A 23,389-nucleotide genomic window follows, 5' to 3' on the forward strand; every position below is an offset into this window, starting at 1 on the left:
AGTCTCTATTATTATGGAAACAAACTGTTGCAAAATGCTAAATATAGTACCCTGACTGTAAATGTTCAGATATATGTTGCTCAGAAAGAATATGTAGATAATATGTACCTAAAATATAATTAAGTACTATTATAAGCATTAAAGGAAGGTTTAGGAATACAGCAAGAGTTGAAAATAAAGTAAATGAATGTTTTAGATTTGCTCAAAAGAACAGCCAATGTTTCGGACAGAGAGTATTTGAGTTAACATGCAATTCCATATGATGGACCTCTATGGTAAAGAAGTCACCAAAGGGAACAAAGTAAGAAAAAAAAGGACAAATCAGATACATGGACACATAACTCCTCATGAGTATTGGTTAAGTTGTGGCTGAACGGGCCATCTTGAGCTGTCATTCAAAAATAGCTGTCAATCAGTGGCAACAGCAAACCTAACAACAAAGCAGATTTACCAAAAATGAGAATTTAGCCCAGTGCATTTTATCACCCATAAGCTCTCCCAAAGCAGGAGTGAAAAGGAAGAGGTCTTCTGCATCTATGGGAGAGAAATCTCCTTCCAGAACAGGGCAATCATCTTTTTATTGCAGCTGTAAGTGAAAAAGAGCTTCATGTATCTTCATGCATTATAGGCTTTAGAGTGTTCCTCAATAAGAAGTAGTGTATTTAGAATGCTAGCCCAGAAAAGTAAAACTTCAGTTTTGCAGTGTTAACACCATATAGGCTGTTGTTTCAAAGTTGTATACAGAAGATTCTTCCTTCATAAATGTCAAGTAATTGCAAGAAAGAGAATTAGGAAGAAAAAGGGCAAGACCAAGAAAACTGAGCTTGTCTGATACTGAAGGGTACTGGCCCTTCAAGTTTACAAAAGGATTTTGTGAAGTAATTAGAATCTATTCACATCCACAAAACAGGATGCATTAGCATTATCTCAGCTCCCTTTCCAACAAACTAACACAAAGGAAAACTGACATGCTCAAGCTACAGCACTACAAATATTTTTCTATTGGCTCCCATTATCTACAGGGTGAAATTGACTTAAGTTAGTTGGTATATAGCATTGCCTCCGAAAAATGCTTTTAGCCTGTGGAAAGCGGAAAGAAAACCTATACACATTGATTTTATACATAGCTGCATAAACACAGCATTTTTTTAACCACTAAGAATAATGCACTGTTAAGATTCATCTGCCCTGGATTATTAAACCTTCTGGGTATGTTGACATCCTATTAGCTGCAGGGTGTAGATTGGCTAAGAACTTTAGGCTGAATCTCTACTGAATGAACCCAACAGCTGTCCTCCAACCACAGATGAATCCTGGCCCATGGTGCATTCCCTCAGTGGTAGGTCTTTATTGTGAGTCCAGCTCTCCTGTTTAATAGGTCCCAAGTCTCCTTGAGGGCCCCTGCTCCAACACCCCACATATCCCAGGCATCCAGCCCTGTCCTTCATTTCCATACCCAATTGGCACATTCCGGATCTGGATTCTCCGATTTTTAGAACAGTCATACAAATGGCGTCATCACAGCCGAGGAGTGGCGCAGTCCTTGGATGGCAGCATAGGGCCCCTGCTGAAAGTAGTGATGGTATCGGGGCATGTGGAAGGAAGGGAATGTTGGGCCACTCCCTTGCATGGAGCTGGCAATGGCCGATGGGGTCAGGGGCATCCCAAGTCGGCTGTACGGCGGCAGAGAACCCTGCATGGGGTGAGGAATGGGGGTGGCTATAGAGGCCGTGCTGGTGCCAAGAGCAGTCAGGGGCTGTGGGTGCTGAAATCCAGGAAAGCTGGAAGAAGATGACACCCAGGAACTGAGAGACAAGTTATCAGATGTTGTAAAGGCTGACCCTGGAAGGAAAAACACCTCATTAGGCTGGAAACGTGAGTTCAAGTGCAAATCAAGAATTAAATGATCTGTAAAGAAAAGAATTATTTTCAAAAACATTTACTAGGTCTGCAATTTCAAAAGACAAACAAATTTGTCAACCATGAGACAAGTCTATGTATCCCAAGAGGAAGATTTCATTGACATCCTGTGTACAAGAGAGAATTTACTAAATAAAAAAAGATGGAACTCATTATTAGACCTGCATACTCTGAGAGAAGGGCTAGGACGCTGTGGGGGTGATGGCCTGACTCATTTAAAGGAGCTCCCAATGTCCGGCATCTGTCCTGACCCCTGCAGTGTCTCCACAGGGAAGGCTGAACATTGGCGCCTCAACAAGACCACCTGGTTTCCAGAGCCATTATGAGAACCCACAAGAATATGTTTTCCTTGCCTTGCAGCATCCACAAGTTTAAGTAAATGTTGGCACTGAATTTTACAACTGCATAATTGCTAGAGGATGATTTGGATTTAGTTGTAAGAATTGTCCTATGATTCAGTCAAGAAGTGACTGATTATGTTATTTCATGTTATGGACATAAAAAATGACAAAGGGTTCACTCCTCCTATAGACATCTCTGTTCCTGGGGTGAGGCATCCCTCCGGCTTCCCCTTTTTTTTTTGGACTCTCTTCCTGGGTGCTGAGGTCCCCATATCTGAGCCTTCCTGACAGAGTGACTTTTCAGCACCCTCTACCCACCATCAGGACCACATTCCTGTGGAATGCCCTTCACCAGGAAAATCTTTTTGTAAAAAGTGTTTTCCATTTTAGTCTTTGATCCTAATAAGATATTCCTGGAACAGGTAGAATAGGTGTATTTACTGATTTTCAAATTATAAAATTAAGATTTAGAAAGACTAAGGGACCAACCCCCAAATCCAAGTGCTCTCTGGTAGTAATTTGCAGACAAGAAACTGTTGACTCCTGCCTCCAGGCTCAATGTCCGTTTACAAGAAAATTAAACCACAGGTTACCTTCAGGCAGCATAATCACTTAAGAGTCACAGGAAAAATAATGAATAATAAATTTGGGGGAATTAGCTTCAGAGGCTGTTGCTTCCTGAAGAAGCTCCTGAAACACTTTCTGGGTCTGGCAATACGTACGCATATAGGGTCAGATCTTATCAATTACCTCCCTTTGTGCTCCTTCAGGAGCTCTCGCTGCCAGCAGTTCCACAGCCCTCGAAGCCGCCTTACCTCGGCTTTGTGTTGTCTGACTGTCATCCCCCAGGACGTCGTCTTCTCCTCCATAGGTACGGATGGGCGAGCGGGCATAGGAATGCTTCTGAATCAGGCTCTCCACACTTTCCCTAGGTTAGAGAGAGACATGTCGTGAGTAAACCAAAACTGAAGTACTTAGAGATGGACAGGAGTTCTTAAAGATAATTTGCTAATTGCTAAAAATACGTTCTCAGAAACAAAGTAGCCACTTCAGGGAAAGATGACATTCTAAATTACTGTATGTATCCTATTAAAAATGCCTCAGAGGAGCCTGTGGAGAATGCAGGGGTATTCGCCTACCCCACCTCCATGGTTGCTAACATGACCACAGACATAGGGGACTGGTGGTTTGATGGGTTGAGCCCTCTACCATAAGTTTTACCCTTGAGAAGACGGTTGCTGCAAAGGAGAGGCTAGGCCTCCCTATATTTGTGCCTAAGAGTCTCCTCCTGAATGCCTCTTTGTTGCTCAGATGTGGCCCTCTCTCTCTGGCTAAGCCAACTTGAAAGGTGAAATCACTGCCCTCCCCCCTACGTGGGATCAGACACCCAGGGGAGTGAATCTCCCTGGCAACGTGGAATATGACTCCTGGGGAGGAATGTAGACCCGGCATCGTGGGACGGAGAACATCTTCTTGACCAAAAGGGGGATGTGAAAGGAAATGAAATAAGCTTCAGTGGCAGAGAGATTCCTAAACGAGCCGAGAGATCACTCTGGTGGGCACTCTTACGCACACTTTAGACAACCCTTTTTAGGTTCTAAAGAATTGGGGTAGCTGGTGGTGGATACCTGAAACTATCAAACTACAACCCAGAACCCATGAATCTCGAAGACAGTTGTATAAAAATGTAGCTTATGAGGGGTGACAATGGTATTGGGAAAGCCATAAGGACCAAACTCCACTTTGTCTAGTTTATGGATGGATGTGTAGAAAAGTAGGGGAAGGAAACAAACAGACAAAGGTACCCAGTGTTCTTTTTTACTTCAATTGCTCTTTTTCACTCTAATTATTATTCTTGTTATTTTTGTGTGTGTGCTAATGAAGGTGTCAGGGATTGATTTAGGTGATGAATGTACAACTATGTAATGGTACTGTAAACAATCAAAAGTACAATTTGTTTTGTATGACTGCGTGGTATGTGAATATATCTCAATAAAATGATGATTAAAAAAAAAAATGCCTCAGAAACATGACCCCAGGGTCAAACGCAATCCCCCAAATCCCATAGAATAAAGGGACAAAGAAGTGAACAAGGAGCTATGAAACCTGACCTAAGGAATAAGGATTTAATGATGTGAAACCATAATGAGTGAATGAATTTACTATGAGGAGCTGCAATAAATCTCATAGGCTGTATCATCAGCCAATAAATACCTAACGAACACTCTACTGATACAAACTGTACCAATTCAACATCTGATAATAGGCTGCAAAAAGTTCAAAATATTATTAGTCATAAAAAGGCTCAATGTTCACTAACAGACCTAAGAAATGCATTGAGAATATGACAATATGGATAGTTTGGATAATGGACACCTTGAGACCTCTGATGCTTTAAGACTGAAAATCTCATCGAGAACCCGTGAAGAAAACAAATGGCCATTAAGGAATTTAGGCTCCTAAATAAATTGGTAAATTGTCTTTGTAGATGTTTTTCCCCTTGCAACATTGTCTATAAACCAAAGTGTGTGATTAACTTTAGAGGTGGGAGGTGGGGGAGGGGGAAGTCAGCAAAATTTTACCCAAATAATTTCTTTACCAAAAGTGTAAGTTTGTAGCAGATTCGCTTATATAGTACACATCTTCTGAAGAGGTTGTCTAAAGACTAATACCCAATTAACTACCAAAGGATGAAAATGGTTTTTTAAAAACTGTGTTGAATGAGGAAGAACAAATTAAACATCATATTTCACATTAGGGTGGCAAGAAAAGCAACTAAAACATCATGATAACTTTTCAAAAATACATTTGTCAACATTTCACATAGATATACCCACTTTACCTGTTTTAAAAAAACCCAACTATCAAATTCTTAGTGAATGTGGTATTCTAGAGAGCTTGTATGCCCACCTAGATGAAAGCATTTTATCATATTATATAGCGGAGCATGGAGACTAAACTAAAAGGTATGCCTTAAAAAAATTCTAGCATTTATTTAAGTTATATCTTTGCTCCTAAGAGGTTTTAAAATAAGCATATAGTACCACCTCATATAGTTAAAATGACTGGCTTTAGGCAGAATCCAGATCCAAAATTAGTGGATAGCTGTTGGAGTGAAGGTGTTACACTCATATTGGTAAGGAATGATCTCCAAGTTATAGTAAGAGGAAAAGTGAAATACAGCACAGTGTACAAAGTATGCTACCATTTGTGAATTCAGAAAAGGAATATATATCTTCAAATATGCCTGTATATGCATATTTCCAGAATGATACACAGGAAACTGCCTAGAATGGGTTGCCTCTTAAGAGTGGAATCAGGGACTTGAGTGAGTGGAGCAGTGGTTCTCAAACTCGTCTGTATGTTCGAATCACCTGGGGATCATTTTAAAAATTTTACATTTGAATCACCTGGGGATTGTTTTAATAATAGGTGCATACAGTATATGTATAATTAACATATACTATATTGCACCTATTTAAAGTGTACAATTTGATAAGTTTGACCTATGTATACACCAGTGAAACCATCTCTACAAGTTTCCTCAAGGCTCTCTGTGAGCCCTCCCACCACCACCCCCAACCTATCTTCCCCAGGAAAGCACTCGTGATTTCTGACCCTACAGATTAGTCTGTATTTTCTAGAATTTTATATCAACAGAAGAAACATATTTATGTGTTCTTTTTTTAATCTGGCTTCTTTCATTCAGCATAATTACTCTGACATTCACCCATGGTGTAGTATGTATCATGACTTCATTCCTTTTATTCTGAGAAGCAGCTCACTGTATGAATATTCTACTCTTCAGTTATCCCTTCACCTGGTGATGGGCATTTGGGTTGTTCCCAGTTGTTGTTCTTGGCTGTTACAATTGAAGCTGCTACAAATATTCATGTACACATTTATTTTTTAATGGCCATTTGCTTTCATTTCTCTTGGACAAATACTTAGGAATTGAATCACTGGATTGCATGGTAGGAGTGTGCTTAATTTTTTAAGAAACTGCCCATCTATTTTCCAAATTGGTCAAACCCTGCTGCAGTCCCACCAGGAATGTATGAGAATTCCAGTTCTGCCTGTTCTTGCCAACAGCTGATACGGTCCATCTTTTCAATTTTAGCAACTCTAATATATATGTAGTGGTATCTCATTGGAGTTTTAATTTGCACTTCCCATTTAGCATCCTTTCATTTGATTATTTGCCATATGTATAGCTACTCTGGCAACGTGTCTCTTCAAATCTTTTTCTCATAATCTTATTATTGTTTTAAAATTTTGTATTGTAATTATTATTTTGAAATTTCTCTATATATTCTGGACACTTATAGGATACATGATTTGCAAATATTTTCTCCTACTCTGCCTTTTCAATCATGTTAGTATCTGTCAAAAAGCAGAAAATTTAAATTTTGATGAAGTACAATTTATCAATTTGTAATTTTATGGATCATGATTTTGGTGTCATCCCTAAATATCTTGGCCTAACTCAAGACCACAAAATTTTTCTCCTTTATTTTCTACTAGAAGTCTTATAGTTTTAGTTCTATGTTTCATCTTGAGTTAATTTTTGTATGTGGTGTGAGGTATGGATTGATGTCACTTTTGCTTATTGTTCCAGGACCATTTGTTGAAAAGACTACCTTTCTCCACTAAATTACCTTTGCATCTTTGTCAAAAATCAGTGGTCCAGTGGGCCTATTTCTGAACTTTCTAGTCTGTTCCATTGGTCTATTTGTTGATCTTAACATCAATAACACACTGTCTTGATTACTGTAGCTGTATAAAAGTCTTGAAATTAGGCAGTATTAGTACTTCCATCTTTTTTTCCCCTTTGTCAAAATTGTTTTGGCTATTCTAGGTCCTCTGTATTTTCATATGAAATTCAGTTTGTCAATTTCTACAAATAAAAAGCCTGCTGAGATTTTGATTGAGATTGTGATGATTTTTCAGAAATCAATCTGGGGAAATCTGACATCTTAACAACATTGAGTCTTTTCAACCTATGAACCGAATATATCCCTTCTTTTACTTAGGTCTTCTTTAATTTCTCCAAGCAAAGTTTAAAACTGCAAAGTTTTTAAGTGTATAGGTCTTTCACATCTTTTGCCAGATTTATCCCTAAGTATTTCACACTAAAGTAAATATTGTATTTTAATTTCTGATAGTACATTGAAATCCAATTCATTATCTCTAGAAAGGTTATATATATATATATAAAATTCAATTTAGACACACAATTTATTATAGAATATAATAAACCTTGCTAAACACACTTATTTGTTCTAGTGGGGTTTCTTTTTTTTTTTTTTTGGTACATTCATATTTTCTATTTAGATGATCATGTTGTCTGTGAATAGAAATAATTTAATTTCTTTCTTTTGAATTGGTGTGATTTTTATTTCTTTTTCTTCCCTTATTGCCAATGGCTAGAACTGACAGTACAGTGCTGAATAGCAACAGTAAGAATAAACATCCCTGAGTTGTTCTCAATCTTAGAGAAAGCATTCAGTATTTCACCATTACGTATAATGTTAACTGTATGTTTTTTGTAGATGCCCTTTGTCAGTTTGAAGTTCCCTTCTATTCCTAGTCTGCTGAGAGTTTTTTCAGAAAGCATTTCGTCAAATGCTTTTTGTGCATCTATTGAGATAATCATACAATTTTTCTTTTTTTAGTTTGAGAATATGGTGAATTATATTGATTTAAATCCAAATCTGAGAACAACATTGCATTACTGTGTTAAACACCACCTAGTCACGATATATTTTCCTTTTTTAGGATTCAATTTCCTAAAATTTTGTTTAGAATTTTTGCATCTATATTTATGAGGGATGTTAGTCTGCTGTTTTCTTTTCTTATAATGTTTTTGTCTAGTTTAGTATCTGAGTAATTCTGGTCTCACAGAATGAACTGGGAAGTATTCACTCCTCTTAAATTTTCTAGAAGAGTTTAGGTAAAATTGTTTTTATTTATTTCTTAACTGCTTGGTAGAATTCACCAGTGAAGTCATCTGGGTCTCGAGTTTTCTTTGAGAAAGGTTTTTTAACTACAAATTCAAAGTTATTCAGATTATCTAATTCTTCTTGGATGAGCTTTAGTAATTTATCGTCAGGGAATTTGTCTATTCATTTAAATTGTTGAATTTATAAATATAAATTGTTCATAATAGTCCTTTATTATTCTTGTAATGTTTGTAGAATCTGTAATAAAGTTAATCCTCTCAGTCATGACATTGGTAACTTTTATTTTCGCTCTTCTTGATCAGTTTGACTTGATCAGTTATCAACCTTCTCTGTTTTTGGTTTCATTGACTTCCTCTATTGTTTTCTTGTTTTCTATTCCACTGGTTTCTACTCTCATGTTTCCTTTCTTCTACTTACTTTGAGTTTATTCTGCTTTTTCTAGTTTCTTGAGATAGACACTGAGGTCTTTGATTTGAGACTTTTCTTCATTTGTAATGTAAAGGTGTATTTGCCCCCCCCCCATACTATTTTAGTAAGATCCCACAAGGTTTGATACATCATATTTTCATTTTCATTTCAAAATACTTTCTAATTTCCCTCTTGATGTCTTCTTTGACCATGGGTTATTCAGACATGTATCATTTAGTTTCCAAAAAATTGAAGATTTTCCAGGTATCCTTTTGTTATTGACTTCTAATATAATTCCACTGTGGTCAGATAACATACTTTGTATGACTTGAATGCTTTTAAATTTATTGGGCTTTGTTTCATGATCCAGAATGTGGTCTATCCTGTTTCCAAGTGCCACTGATGCCTGGTGGTGGTGGATGGAGTGCTCTATAAATGTCAATTGGTTCAAATTAGTTGACAGTGTTGCTCAAGGCTTCTACATCCTTATTCATGTTCTATCTACTTACTCTATCAGTTGTTGAGAGATGGTTATTGAAATCTCCAACTATAATTGCGTATTTTTCTATTTCCCTTTGCAGTTCTGTCAGTTTTGCTACATGGAATTCTGAAGCTCTATTATTAGGTACATAAGCATCTAGGATTATTATGTTCTCTTGATGAACTGAACCCTTTATTAAGATAAAATAACCTACTTTATCCCTTTGCTCTGAAATCTACTAATAGAGCCATGCCAGCTTTCTTTTGCTTAGTGTTAACATGGTACGTCTTTTCCCATTGCTTTATTTTAACCTATTGGTGTCTTACTATCCAAAGTGCATTTCTCACAGACAGCATATATTTGAGTTTTCTTTTTAATTCTAACTGGTAATCTCTGCCTTTTAATTGAGTTTGTTTATAAAATTTGTATTTAATGTGATTATTAATATGATTAGGTTGGAGTCTATCATATACTATTTGTTTCTTATTGTCCAATCTGTTTTTTGTTCTCTTTTCCACATTTTATGTCTTCTTTTGTGTTATTTTTATGATTCCATTTTATGTCTTTTGTTGTCTTATTAACTATAACTCTTTGTTTTGTTACTTTAGTGGTTGCCTTAATGCCTACAGTATATATTTTTAACTTATCACAATCTACTTTCAAGTGATATTATACCACTTCACGTATAAGAACTTCACCTATTTCCATTTCTCCCTTCCATTGTGCAATTCTTATCATATATTTTTACTTATACATAAGTTATAAACTCCACACTATATTATTATTTTGCTTAAACAGTTAATTATCTTTTAAAGATATTTAAATAATAAAATACACATTTATTCACTTATTACCATGTCTGCTGATCTCTGTTCCTTGTGTAGGTCCCTTTTGACATCTGTTATCCTTTCATTTCTGCCTGAAGGGCTTCCTTTAATATATCTATAGTACAATTTAGTGATGATGAATTCTTTCAGCTTTTCTATTTCGGACAAAATGCCTTGTCTATTTCTGAAAAACTTCTATGTTGATAGATTTTTTTTCCTTTCAGAACTTTAAAGAAGTTGCTCTATTGTCTTATCACTTGCTTTGTTTCTGACAAGAAATCTATTGTCATTTTTTCTTTGATCTTCTTTGTATATATATGTTTTTAATTATCTGGCTGCTTTCAATATTTTCTCACTGTAACTGCTTTTGAGCAATTTGATTATGATGTGCCTTGGTGTAATTTCTTCATGCTTCTAGAGTTTGGGTTGATTGGGCCTCTTTGCATTTGTGTGTTTATAGCTGCCATTAAATTTGGAAAGATTTTGGCCATTATTTCTTCAAATACATTCCTCTCCCTAGCCCCAACCTCCTTTCAGAGACAACAATTACTCATATATTAGGCTGCTTAAAATTTTCCCACAGCTCATAGATGTGTCCATTTTTAAAAGTTTCTCTTCTGTCTCTGTATTTCATTTTGAATAGTTTCTATCAATATGCCTTCAAATTCACTATTCTTTTCATCTGCAATGTCTAATTCATCATTAATCCCTTTCAGTGTATTTTTAATCTTACAACTTGTAGTTTTCATTTCTAGAAGTTTAATTTGTAGCTTTTGTATATCTTCCATGGCTCTACTTAATTTTTAAAAAATATGGCATACAATTATAACAACTGTTCTAATGTTCTTGCCTGCTAATTCTAACATCTGTGTCAGTTCTGAGTTATAGTTGATTGATTAATCTCCTCATTATGGGTCATGTTTTAATGCTTCTTTGCATGACTAATAATCTGTAATTGCATGTCAGACATTATGATTTTTATCTTGTTTTGTGCTGGATATTTTTCTATTCCTATAAAAATTCTTTAACTTTGCTCTGAGATACAATTAAGTTACTTGGAAATAAGTTGATCCTTTTGGGTCTTACTTTCAAGACTGAAAGGCAGGACTGGAGCAGTGCTCAGTCTAGGGCTAAATTTTCCTATTGAGGCAAAATCCTTCTGAGTACACTATCAAATATGCTATGAATCATGAAGTTTTCCAGTCTGGCTGGTTGGAGCAGATACTATTCTCATTTCTGCATGAGCATAAAACACTGTTTCCTCTAATATTTTCAGGTATTTTTTTCCACAGTCTCCAGAGGATTCCTCACATGCATATGCCAATAAATACTCAACTGAATACTCAAGGAGGATCCTTTGTAGATCTTAGAGTTCTTTCTCTGTGTAGCTCCTTCCTCTCTTGGAGTCTGGTCTATGAATTCTTTCGCTTTTGGTCTCTCCAAACTCTTGGTTCTGCCTGAATTCCTGCTCCCTGCCTAGATACTCTCTCAAAGCAATAAGCTGAGGCCACTTAGGACTTACCTTATTTGTTTCCCCTACTACAGGGATTACTGTCTTTTGTTTCTTAGTTGTTTCAGGCAAGATGGTATATCTGGGTCCTGTTGCTTTACCTCTACCAGAAGCAGAGGTCCCTCTGGAGATCTTTTAAAAATTCCAAAGCCCAGACCACACAGTCCATTCCAATGAAAACATAGTCTCTAGCAATGGGAGACAAGCTCCAGGTTTTGTTAAAGCTCCCCAGGTGATTCCAATGAGCAGGCAAATTTATGAACCACTGGACAATATAGGTGTGTAAAGGAGACTGACTTTTCACCACACACTCCCCTGTACTTTTTGAATTTGGGATTTATGTTTATTCAAAATTAATTATAAATTATGAAATATCATGAGATTATAATAACCTATCAATGTAAAACACTCAAAAGAATTGCTGGAATAACATTGAGATTTTGGCAACCTATTAAAATGAAGATAAAAATTGTAAATATTATGTCCATTTTTATATCAAAAAGTATATACATGGAGGCAATGTGATATATTGGCAACATCAGGAGCTCAAGAGTCATTCATCAAGTGGATGACTGGATGATAGCTCATTACCTAGAGCCATTTTCATATCTTGGCTTTGTTACTTTCTTAACCTCTCTTTATCTGTAAACTGGGGAGCACAATATCACTTCACAGGGCCATTCATTCATTCAAAAAATATTTTTTGAGTACCTACTATGAGCCAGGGACATTCTTGGAATTGTGGAGATAGCAGTAAACACAACATACAAAAGTCCCTGCCTAATGGAGTGTGGGTGAGGGGACAGGTGAAGGGAAAAGAGAGAGAAAGAGACAGTAAGAATAACATGCAGTACATTAGATGATGATGATGAGTGCTACAGAAAAATAAAGCAGAGTAGTGATAAGAAATGTTTCTGTGAGGATTAAATGAGATAAAATTTATCAATTGCCTAAAACAGTGTCTGGCACATAGGAGAAACTCAGTAGACAATAGTGTCCTGCAAAGGTATATCCAAAGTAGGCAACACAGTTTGTTCTTTTAGATTATACTTTTCTCCAATTTATTCTACCCATCTGAATAATCCCAATTCAGAGTAATGTGGTCCAAACACAAGGACTTGTCTCAGTAACGGAATTCTAAAGTCAATGGAAAACTTGACTAGACAGTTATTTGCAGGTCTACTATAAAAGTATAACCATCATAACAGATAAAATAATAACCTTTGGTGAGTCATTATCACTTGTTTAAAAGTATAACCTATTTAAAAAAATCCTTGAGCAGACTTGAGTCCCTTTAGACTTGTTGAAATTAAACACTTTATCATTCAATGACAGATAATGATGAATATGCTAAATGCAAAAATTAATGTGAAAAGATAATTTGACATGGACCCTAATTAACCAGTTTGCCAACTGCTATATATTTTAATCTTTATACACCCACAGCCTGGTTATGTTGAGCCCTGGCAACTTTAACAGCTGATGTCAAGGTCTTTATTTATTACAATATTAGAGAGTGACTTCGTCTTTTTTTGGGTAATCTAGGTCATTAAGAAGAAAGTTAAATGAGCTAAGAAACCCCTGTGCCGGTTTGAATGTATTGTGTCCCCCAAATGCCATTATCTTTGTGGTCTTGTGGGACAGACATTTTGGTGCTGGTTAGATTTGCTTGGAATGTGCCCCACCCAGCTGTGGGTGGTAACTTTGGTGGGATACTCCCATGGAGGTGTGACCCCACCCATTCAGGGTGGGCCTTGATCAGTGGAGCCATATAAAACATGCTGACTCAAAGAGACTGAAGGGAGTGCAGCTGTGAGTGACGTTTTGAAGAAGAGCAAGCTTGCTAGAGAGGAACGTCCTGGGAGAAAGCCATTTTGAAACCAGAACTTTGGAGCAGACGCCAGCCACATGCCTTCCCAGCTAACAGAGGTTTTCCGGACGCCATTGGCCATCCTCCGGTAAAGGTACCCGATTGCTGATGTGTTACCTTGGACGTTTTGTGGCCTTAAGACTGTAACTGTGTAGCCAAATAAATGCCCTTTTTATAAAAGCCTATCCATCTCTGGTGTTTTGCATTCTGCAGCATTAGCAAACTAGAACACCCCTAATAAAATGTCGACTATAATATACATTCAAGCTGATGTACATTAAGTACTTTAAGTCTGAACCATGAGTCATATTGTTAATATTGAAAATGAACTGAGAAAAGAATCAGGTGGTTGTTTTCATGTGAGCTCCAAATTTTAATGGTGCACTTCTAAAGGGTCTCCCACTTCCCATACTTATGGGCATATGCTGCTAAATTCAAGCATTTAAGTTCAAAAGAAGAGTGCAGTATTTGCATCTCTAAAAGTGCCCTTAAATAAGATTATTCAAACATCTTTTACATACACGCACAATAAAAACAATTTTTCAACTAGCATAACTAATCACTGCCTTGGGAAACATTTTGCTTTTCTATAAGAAGTCCGTTATATTCATTTTGTCCTTGGTAGACTGCTGGTGTCATTACTTATGCTAGTTTCTAGGAGAGGGAGAAAAATGGATTTTATCAAAGTGATTTACTTGTGTCAGGCCTGGAAGTGAACTGAAAGCAATGGCAGTTCTTACATAAAGGATGGCATAATCGAATTATTGCCTTTTAAGTGATTGAAAACAGTGCATATCAGGGCCATCTCCTCGAAGATGTTACAAAGAGTAGACAGCCCATGTTGTTTACTTTACGTCTAATCCCTGTATCCAGCAGAATGAAAAGTGCAAAGAATTTGTTTAGCCTGGAAGCCTGTTGGCGAAGATTTCTGAAATACTATAGCCTGAAAAACGAGGGATGACTCACCTAATGGGTTAAGTGGTTTATATCTTACAAGCTATGACAGTATCTTGTAATGTTCAGTCTTGTTATATCCCCAAGCAGGAGATGGTAGTTTTAGCAGACTTACCTTTGGAGTTAATAGACAATTAAAATGGATACCATTATTGAAGGTTGGCCTTTCTAACATCTAACATTAAATTATTATTCTAGGCAAAAAGCGTAGGTTGTTACCTTAGGTGTCTTTAAAAGATCTCTTCTGAATACTTTAAAACCATCAGTTTCAGGAATAATATACATGTCAGAGGCACAATCATAACCAGAAGATGGACAAGATAGAGGGTTATGTTGCTCCTGCCAAAATGTTAACAACCACCTGAAGTCCTCTGGACTATCTGTTATAAACTCAAGACAAAGCAAAACCAACATACTGTACCAGTATTTAGAATGCGCTGCCCTTCCTCTATCCTTGAAACAAAAGTGCAATTTTCTCAATGCTCAAAAAGCAAAACCCTTCCTTTCTCCTCACCACTGTACCTAATACAGTCCTCTTTTACTGCACTTACTAGATTGATGGCAATTTATGTGTTTCATGACATCCCCCCTACCAGTCAGTGAGCTGAACAGGGCAAAAATAATGCTTTTTTTTTTCTGGGCAGTGGTTCTCAGACTTTAGCATACATCTGGATCACCTGGAGGGCTTGTCAAAACAAAGATTGCTGGCCCCACCCCAGTTTCTGATTCAGTCGTCTGGGGTGTGGCCTGAGAATATGATTTCCACTGTGTTCCCAGGTGATGTGGACGCTGCTGGCCTGGAGACTGACTTGGAGAACCAGGGTTCTAGTGTAGACGATTAGAGCGTGGGGGCTGGGGCCTGTCCACTTGAGCTTGAATCCTAGCTCTGACATTTGCCAGCTGCGTGCGCTTGGCAAATTACTTCACTTCTCCATGCTTCAGTTTTCTTGTCTGTAAAATGGGGGTAATAATACAATCTAGCTCTTAGGGTTTATTATTAAGATTAAATGATTAATATACATAAAGAGATTATATTATTGCCTGGCTGGTAATAAGTACTCAGTAAATGTTTAGGGAGTTAATCAAATTAAATTATCATTATTTTTATTAGAGTGTCAAGCTCATGTGATACAAAGATTAGTTATATAATTATATTTATTTTAGATGAAACTGAGACTCAGTCACTACAATTTTCCATGCTTCATTTAAATGTTCCTAAAATATATATGTCAGGTAGATAATTAAATAAATATTAAACACTGTTTTAATTTACATTCTAACTTTCTCTTCTTAATATAGACCTGGCATAAACTATGTTCAGGGAGAAAATGCAAATCCATTAAAGCCAAATCTAATTTATAGGAAACTAAACATTGAAAGTTGTCCTTGCTCCTCAATTTTTTCATGCTTATATCATGTCTTACTGGGTCTTCTCACAATATTTTTCTAAAGATTTATCCAGATAATGTTATAAATTACTGGAAGGCGATAAATCAATATTTGTAGCTTCCACAAAATACTTAATAAATGAAAACTCTACATAATACAATTTGATATGTATTATAAATCATTAATTTTAATTTGAAAACTGAAATATATTGTGCAGTCCGTTTTGAAAAAAACAAAATAATGCTAAATTAATCTTTTAAAAAGCTTTTAGACTTTATTTTTATTTGTTTGACTTAAACTTACTAATTTTTCTTTTTGGTAGTAATACCCATTTCTGGTTTTATGTTATCATTTGCAACTTAAGTAAACTGTACCACTAGGGGAAAAAATCCAAAACTATATACTTAGTTACCTAAGTCTTGTGGCTGTGACAACTAGAAGAAAGGTCTCATGCAAAGTACAAGTTACCTAGCCTCTAGGTGAATTTGCATAAGGAAAAAATGTCCTTCATAATACAGATAGAATGAAAGACACAAGCAAGAGTAGGATAATTCACAGCTTTAACTCAATTGTGGATAACTCTGCTATTCTATATTCACTGGGTTTTTTGGAAATTTCCTGTTGATAATGTTTTGTAAAATAAATGTTTCCTCTTATAAACTGTGGATAAATGTGTAACATTTTAAATGCATAAACACCGCCTGCTAGTTAAAGAAGTTTTTTGTGACTCTTATACTTTGAAAATAACATTTAGTTCTGTTAAAAGCCATCTTTTCCTTTTTGTTGTTGTAAACAGATTTTTTTTAAACCTTGGATTCTATTAAAAAGAAGATTTTAAAAATGAAATTACTTTCATTTTATGCACGCAGGGCCTTAAACTAAGCCCCACTTGGTTAAACATAAATAAACATATATAGAGAAATATATATTATTTCTTTCCCAAGAAGCTGTGCAATCAGATTCCTTATAAATATCTGGGCCTCAATTTCTTCTAAATGTTAAGGGTGTGGTGAGGGCACTGGTGGGCTGAACAGATGATCCCCAAGGTTCATTATGGCTCTAATGATTTATGAAGCTAAAAATAAATAAATAAAATTTTTAAAAAGCCCATTTTTTTAAATTTGTATATGCTTTTTTTTATTATTAAATTCAGTTTTATTGAAATACATTCACACACCATACAATCATCCATGGTATACAATCCACTGTCCACAGTATGATAACATAGTTATGCGTTCATCACCACAATCTATCTCTGAACATTTTCCTCACATCAGAAAGAACTAGAACAAGAATAAAAAATAAAAGTGAAAAAAGAACACCCAAATCATCCCCCCATCCCACCCCATTTGTCCTTTAGTTTTCATCCCCATTTTTCTACTCATCCATACACTAGATAAAGGGGGTGTGATCCACAAGGTCTTCACAATCACACTGTCACCCCTTATAATCTACATTATTCTATAATTGTCTTCAGGAGTCCAGACTGCTGGGTTGGAGTTTGGTAGTTTCAGGTATTTACTTCTAGCTATTCTAATACATTAAAACCTAAGAGGCATTATCTATATAGTGCATAAGAATGTCCACCAGAGTGACCTCTCGACACCATTTGAAATCTCTCAGCCACTGAAACTATTTTGCATCCCCCTGTTGGTCAAGAAGATACTCTCAGTCCCACCATGCCAGGTCCACATTCATCCCCAGGAGTCATATTCTGCACTGCCAGGGAGATTTACACCCCTGGGAGTCGGGTCCCACATAGGGGGGAGGGCAGCGAGTTCACCTATCGAGATAGCTCAGTTAGAGACAGAGAGGGCCACATCTGAGCAACAAAGAGGTACTCAGGGGGAAACTCTTAGGCACCATTACATGCAAGTTTAGACTCTCCTTTGTGGTAATGAGCTTCTTAAGGGCAAGTCCCATGCTCGAGGGCTCAACACATCAAACCGCCAGTCCCAATGTTTGTGACAATATCAACACCAGTCCAGGTGAGGATGTCCAACACATCTGCACCTTCCCCCAGATCCTCAGGGCTGGGGAGGGGGAGGCTGTAAATATATTTTTTATTATCTGCCCAAATTACTCTGGGATGTGTCACTATTTCACTCCAGCCTATAATAACCTACCGTATCTCACTTCCTATTCAAAGTTCCATGCAATTGTGGTGTTTGAACAAATCGACTGTAGAGTTGTACCATTTAGAAAATTTAGATCCTGTACCAAATAGATATCTATTCCTTTGGTCTCATATGGAAGTTGAAGTTTTAAAACACAATCAGTTTCAACCTTTACCCATTGGCCTGGCTTGCCCTGGTCTTAACCAGACCTGCTTCATTCATATCACTAATTGAAGTCTGGGCTCTTAAAAAGCCCATTTTTGAAAGCCTATTTTGAAAAAGTCCATAACTCTGGGTTCTAGCCCCAAATCATCTGCCAACTAACTGTGTGACCCTGGGCAAATTACTTGAGTGCTCCGGGCACTTGTTGTCCCACTGGTATGATGACAGGGATAAACTGGGTCACTCCTAAATTTCATTTCTGGGTCAAAATAAATACTTCCTAGAGAACCAAGTTTAAATTTCTTCTGGGCACATAAAAGCAAAATGCCAGGCACACTTCAGTATGCATAACATAATTATAAAATATTTTTCTTACTTTTTAAATGTGTATTTAAGAAAGAATAAACTACATACCAATACTTAGAAATGAAGTTAGTTTTATTTCTATAACACTGGAATATTATATGTTGTTCGATAGTTCTGGAGATAAAATTGAATTTAAAATGCCTTGATTTCTAACTCTTTGTTCTGACAACCAAGCAAAATCATACTCCCGGGTCCTCTCTCTCCAAGCAGAAGTGATGCGGATGTCCTCTGTCCTCCCCTATCTCAGAAGCCCTGGCCTGCCTGGAGCTTCCTGGTGCAGAACATGAGTCCCAGGGGAAGACTGGGGTCAGTGGGGGCAAGGGGCAAATCCAAGGGCCAGAGACAATTAGTAGAAGCTTTTGCCATTTGCTACCCAGTATTTTTACTTTTGAGTAGCTTGCTTCCCATATCCTGGTTGCCTTGTTAAGGGCATGCCCAGGGTTTCTTTCGCAGACTTCGTCGAAATTACATTTCACTTTTACTTTATTGCAGGAAGCACATAAATTACTCGTAAGAGTCTCCACAATATTCCAACATAGTTGTATTTATGAAAGATCAAGGGAATTAGCAAACTAAGCAACAAGCCATAACGACTTCACCATTCACTATATTTAAGTTTAATCTATTTGTTTTCTCAGCCAGTATAGTTTTTCCACTCCACAATTATAATATAAACAATCTTCTCCTTCTCCCAAATCTATTTTACTGGTTTTCTTCTAAAGATAGGAGTAACGTGAGAACTCGTGTTGTTGGTTATTCAGCGAACAACTATTAGGCTGGACAAATCAGTTCACAGCATGCATAGCTTCTTCAGGAGATCAGAGATCGCTTTTTCCCAAGCTAGCCAGAATGCTTGGATGAAAGCCCAGGAAAGAGCAGACATCCTAACTAAGCTTGGAAAGGTGAAGACAGATAAAATAGATGAACCGAGTGCACAAAAATGCACTGTAGAAAGACTCATTCTGGACCAAACTTTAAGGAAAATGACTAATATGTCTCAAATTCAAAGGTAAAGGAGGATCTTAAATAAATGCCTCCACTGTAGGACAGATGGAGACAGCACAGAGCATGATATTCACTCAGCTCTCACACGGAGTCCACAAAAATGGTGCTGTTGAGAGCTGTCTGCATGAGACCCATAAGGAGGCTGGGAGTAAAATCTACAGAATCCTCCAATTTTCACTTCACTCATGAATTTCCTCCTTTCTACCTCTAAAGTTACCAGCAGAGCTCTTGATAATTTGATTGGAAGCAAAAATGATTCTATTGGGAAGCTCACCAGAAATTAGTGTCAGGAGTCTTGGATTATATCCAAAGTAATACCCGTTAAAAGGAAGCATGAGGTGCAAGAGGAGTGAAGCAGGAATGTTTCTGAGTACTAATTCTAGCTTCTTTCTGTCCCTTCATATTACCTATGCATCAAAGAAACAGGGACCAACAAGATCACACGAAGCTCCTCTGCAAAAATTGCTCTTTGATCATGGACAATAGAAGCAAATAAAAAAGGAAGGAAACATTTTGGGCATCCCAGCAAAAACACCGAGTCATTCATAAGGAAAAGAATATTGGAGTGTCATCAGACATTAAGAGCGATGCTTTATTCCATGAGACAATGAGGTAATGATATATTTAAGTTACAGAGAGAAAGAAAATGTGAGCCAAGGATTCTATGTTAAGTTAAACTGACTTTCAAGAATAGGGCCACAGACAAACTGTCAAGAACATGTGAAAAGTCAAAGAATATTGTTCCCAAGAGCCTTTCCTGAGGGGTCTACTAGAGAACTGAGCTCAGCCAACCTAAACTACTGGATAGACACTGATGTGAGATGTGTTAGTGAGCTTTGAACACATATTTACTTGTAGAACTGAGATTAAACCATGGTTATAAGAAAAAATACATTGTGTAATCCCTATATACCATAACAAGGTAGATGAAGTATAACTTTCAAAAATAAGGGGAGACCTTGAGGAGCCTGTGGAGAATGCAGGGGTATTCGCCTACCCCACCTCCATGGTTGCTAACATGACCACAGACATAGGGGACTGGTGGTTTGATGGGTTGAGCCCTCTACCATAAGTTTTACCCTTGGGAAGACGGTTGCTGCAAAGGAGAGGCTAGGCCTCCCTGTATTTGTGCCTAAGAGTCTCCTCCTGAATGCCTCTTTGTTGCTCAGATGTGGCCCTCTCTCTCTGGCTAAGCCAACTTGAAAGGTGAAATCACTGCCCTCCCCCCTACGTGGGATCAGACACCCAGGGAAGTGAATCTCCCTGGCAACGTGGAATATGACTCCCAGGGAGGAATGTAGACCTGGCACCGTGGGACGGAGAACATCTTCTTGACCAAAAGGGGGATGTGAAAGGAAATGAAATAAGCTTCAGTGGCAGAGAGATTCCAAAAGGAGCCGAGAGGTCACTCTGGTGGGCACTCTTATGCACACTTTAGACAACCCTTTTTAGGTTCTAAAGAATTGGGGTAGCTGGTGGTGGATACCTGAAACTATCAAACTACAACCCAGAACCCATGAATCTCGAAGACAGTTGTATAAAAATGTAGCTTATGAGGGGTGACAATGGGATTGGGAAAGCCATAAGGACCAAACTCCACTTTGTCTAGTTTATGGATGGATGTGTAGAAAAGTAGGGGAAGGAAACAAACAGACAAAGGTACCCAGTGTTCTTTTTTACTTCAATTGCTCTTTTTCACTCTAATTATTATTCTTGTTATTTTTGTGTGTGTGCTAATGAAGGTGTCAGGGATTGATTTAGGTGATGAATGTACAACTATGTAATGGTACTGTAAACAATCGAAAGTACAATTAAAAAAAAAAAAAAAAAAAAAAAAAAAAAAAAAAAAAAAAAATAAGGGGAGAATGAGGAGAGAAAATAAGTCGAGTAAGAATGCTGATTGTATATATTATCTGGGAATAAAGGGATATTGCTTCAAATCAGGTAGTTGAAAAGAAAAGAAAAAAGAGATTATTAATTCAATTCAATATTTGTCATAGTAGGGAACCAACAGAAAATTTATTAAAAAGGAGGGTGAGACTTCATAGAAGATATTAGTATAGTAGGTTGCCTGTTACACTTGTTACTTCAGCAATTACTCCTTTCCATCTCTTTCTAAAGTGTTCCTTGCATAACTGAATTTGGAGTACTATCAGGATTCCCTGTAACAGCCACATGCTTAAGCAGGTCAAAGAAATAGGGAGGGTTTTACTCTGTTCCCTTTGGCAGAAAGAGTTATTTCCTTTAGAATCTGAGCTCAAAAGAAGACTTACCTGCTCTAGCTATAAGGAAACAGGAATTAAAAAATCATGGGTATAACCTGCAGAAAGGAGGATGGGCTGGGTTGCTATGGTTTGTGGTAAGAAAAGAAGTAGGTGTAATAAACCGAATATGCTGTGCTTTGTTTAGAAGTTTCACCTGTGCTGTGTAATGAAATATGTTGTTTCAATGTGGTTATTTTCCAATTTCAGTTTAAAGTCCTTAAGGGACCACTGAGGGGAAGGGATGGTTGCTGAGTAGTTAGGACTTCAGGCCCATTACTATTATCACAGCCAGAGCAACCTAATATGCTTATCAGCTTTCACTGCAGAAAGGATTCCACAGCTTTTTTTTTTTTTTTTAAGTGAAAACAACTATTGTATGCAATAGAAGCTGTAAGACAAATGAGGAGGTCAGTGAAGGAAGAGGTAAGATGAAGGAAAGAAAGAAAGCTGCTTAAATGATAGATGGTCAGCTATGCAGTATGAGGATAATAACTGAGAAGTTTTCAAGCAACCTGGAAGAGATAGACATGGCCAAACCCCAGAGGACTCCCTGGCCAAGTCGCCATCTAGAAGAGAAACAACAGGATGTTCTGGTTGCACCATGACTTTGGGGACCAACTTGCTTGGAAGGAGGGCCCTGAAACTGTTTTTGCTCAAGATTAATAATATATACACTATCCAAACTGAAAAAAAGAAGATATCAGTAAAAAAGGTAAGCCAGAAGAAAAGAAGGACTCTTGCTGTGCCAGTTTGAATGTATTATGTCCCCCCAAATGCCATTATCTCTGATGTAATCTTGTGTGGGCAGATGTATCAGTGTTGATTAGATTGCAGTTCTTTGAGCGTTTCTGTGGAGATGTGCCCCACCCAGCTGTGGGTGATGACTCTGATTGGATAATTTCCATGGAGGAGTTACTCCGCCCATTCAGGGTGGGTCTAAGTTGAGTCACTGGAGCCATATAAATGAGCTGACAGACAGAGGGAACTCAGTGCAGCTGAGAGTAACATTTTTAAGAGGAGCTACAACCAAGAGGGACACTGAAGAATGCACAGGAGCTGAGAGTAGCTGCAGACAGTTTGAAGACGGCTGTTGAAAGCAGACTTTTGCTCCGGAGAAGCCAAGAGAGGAAAAATGCCCCAAGAGCAACTAAGAGTGACATTTTTGAGGAACTGCAGCCTAGAGAGGAACGTCCTGGGAGAAAACCACTTTGAAACCAGAACTCTGGAGCAGACGCCAGCCACGTGCCTTCCCAGCTGACAGAGGTTTTCTGGACACCATTGACCATCCTCCAGTAAAGGTACCTGATTGCTGATGTGTTACCTTGGACACTTTATGGCCTTAAGACTGTTACTGTATAACCAAATAAACCCCCTTTTGTAAAAGCCAATCCATTTCTGGTGTTTTGCATTCTGGCAGCATTAGCAAGCTAGAACAGATTTTGGTACCAGGAGTGGGGTGCTTTTGCTGCTGAGTTTGCAAATACCAAACATGTTGGAATGGCTTTTTAAATGGATAAGGGGAAGATTCTGGAAGAATTGTGAGAAACTTGATAGAAAAGGCCTAAACTGCTTTGAAGAGACTGTTTGTAGAAATATGGACTCTAAAGATACTTCTGATGAGGCCTTGAACAGAAATGATAAACATGTTGTTGCGAACTGGAAGAAAGACGATCCTTATTTTAAAGTGGCAGAGACTTTGGCAAAATTGAGCCCTGGTGTCAGATGGAAGGAAGAATTTGAAAGTGACAATCTGGAATACTTAGCTGAGGAGATCTCCAGACTATGTCTAGAGGATGTACCCTGGCTTCTCCT

The 23,389-nt window shown here is 37.5% G+C and overlaps 1 protein-coding gene across 1 annotated transcript in view; it reads right to left on the bottom strand.

The window, feature by feature from the left end:
- Nucleotides 1–1,501: 1,501 nt before the first annotated feature.
- TBX20 (T-box transcription factor 20) overlaps nt 1,502–23,389 on the bottom strand; it is a 66,563-nt gene continuing 44,675 nt past the window's right edge. The window contains exons 7-8 of the mRNA XM_037837551.1: nt 3,077–3,189; nt 1,502–1,842 (exon numbers count right to left, since the gene is read on the bottom strand). Of these exons, the coding sequence (XP_037693479.1) occupies nt 1,502–1,842; nt 3,077–3,189 (454 nt within the window). The remainder of the gene's footprint in view (nt 1,843–3,076; nt 3,190–23,389) is intronic.

This window comes from Choloepus didactylus, chromosome 5 (genome assembly GCF_015220235.1).
Source record: "Choloepus didactylus isolate mChoDid1 chromosome 5, mChoDid1.pri, whole genome shotgun sequence".
Lineage (NCBI taxonomy): Eukaryota > Metazoa > Chordata > Mammalia > Pilosa > Megalonychidae > Choloepus > Choloepus didactylus.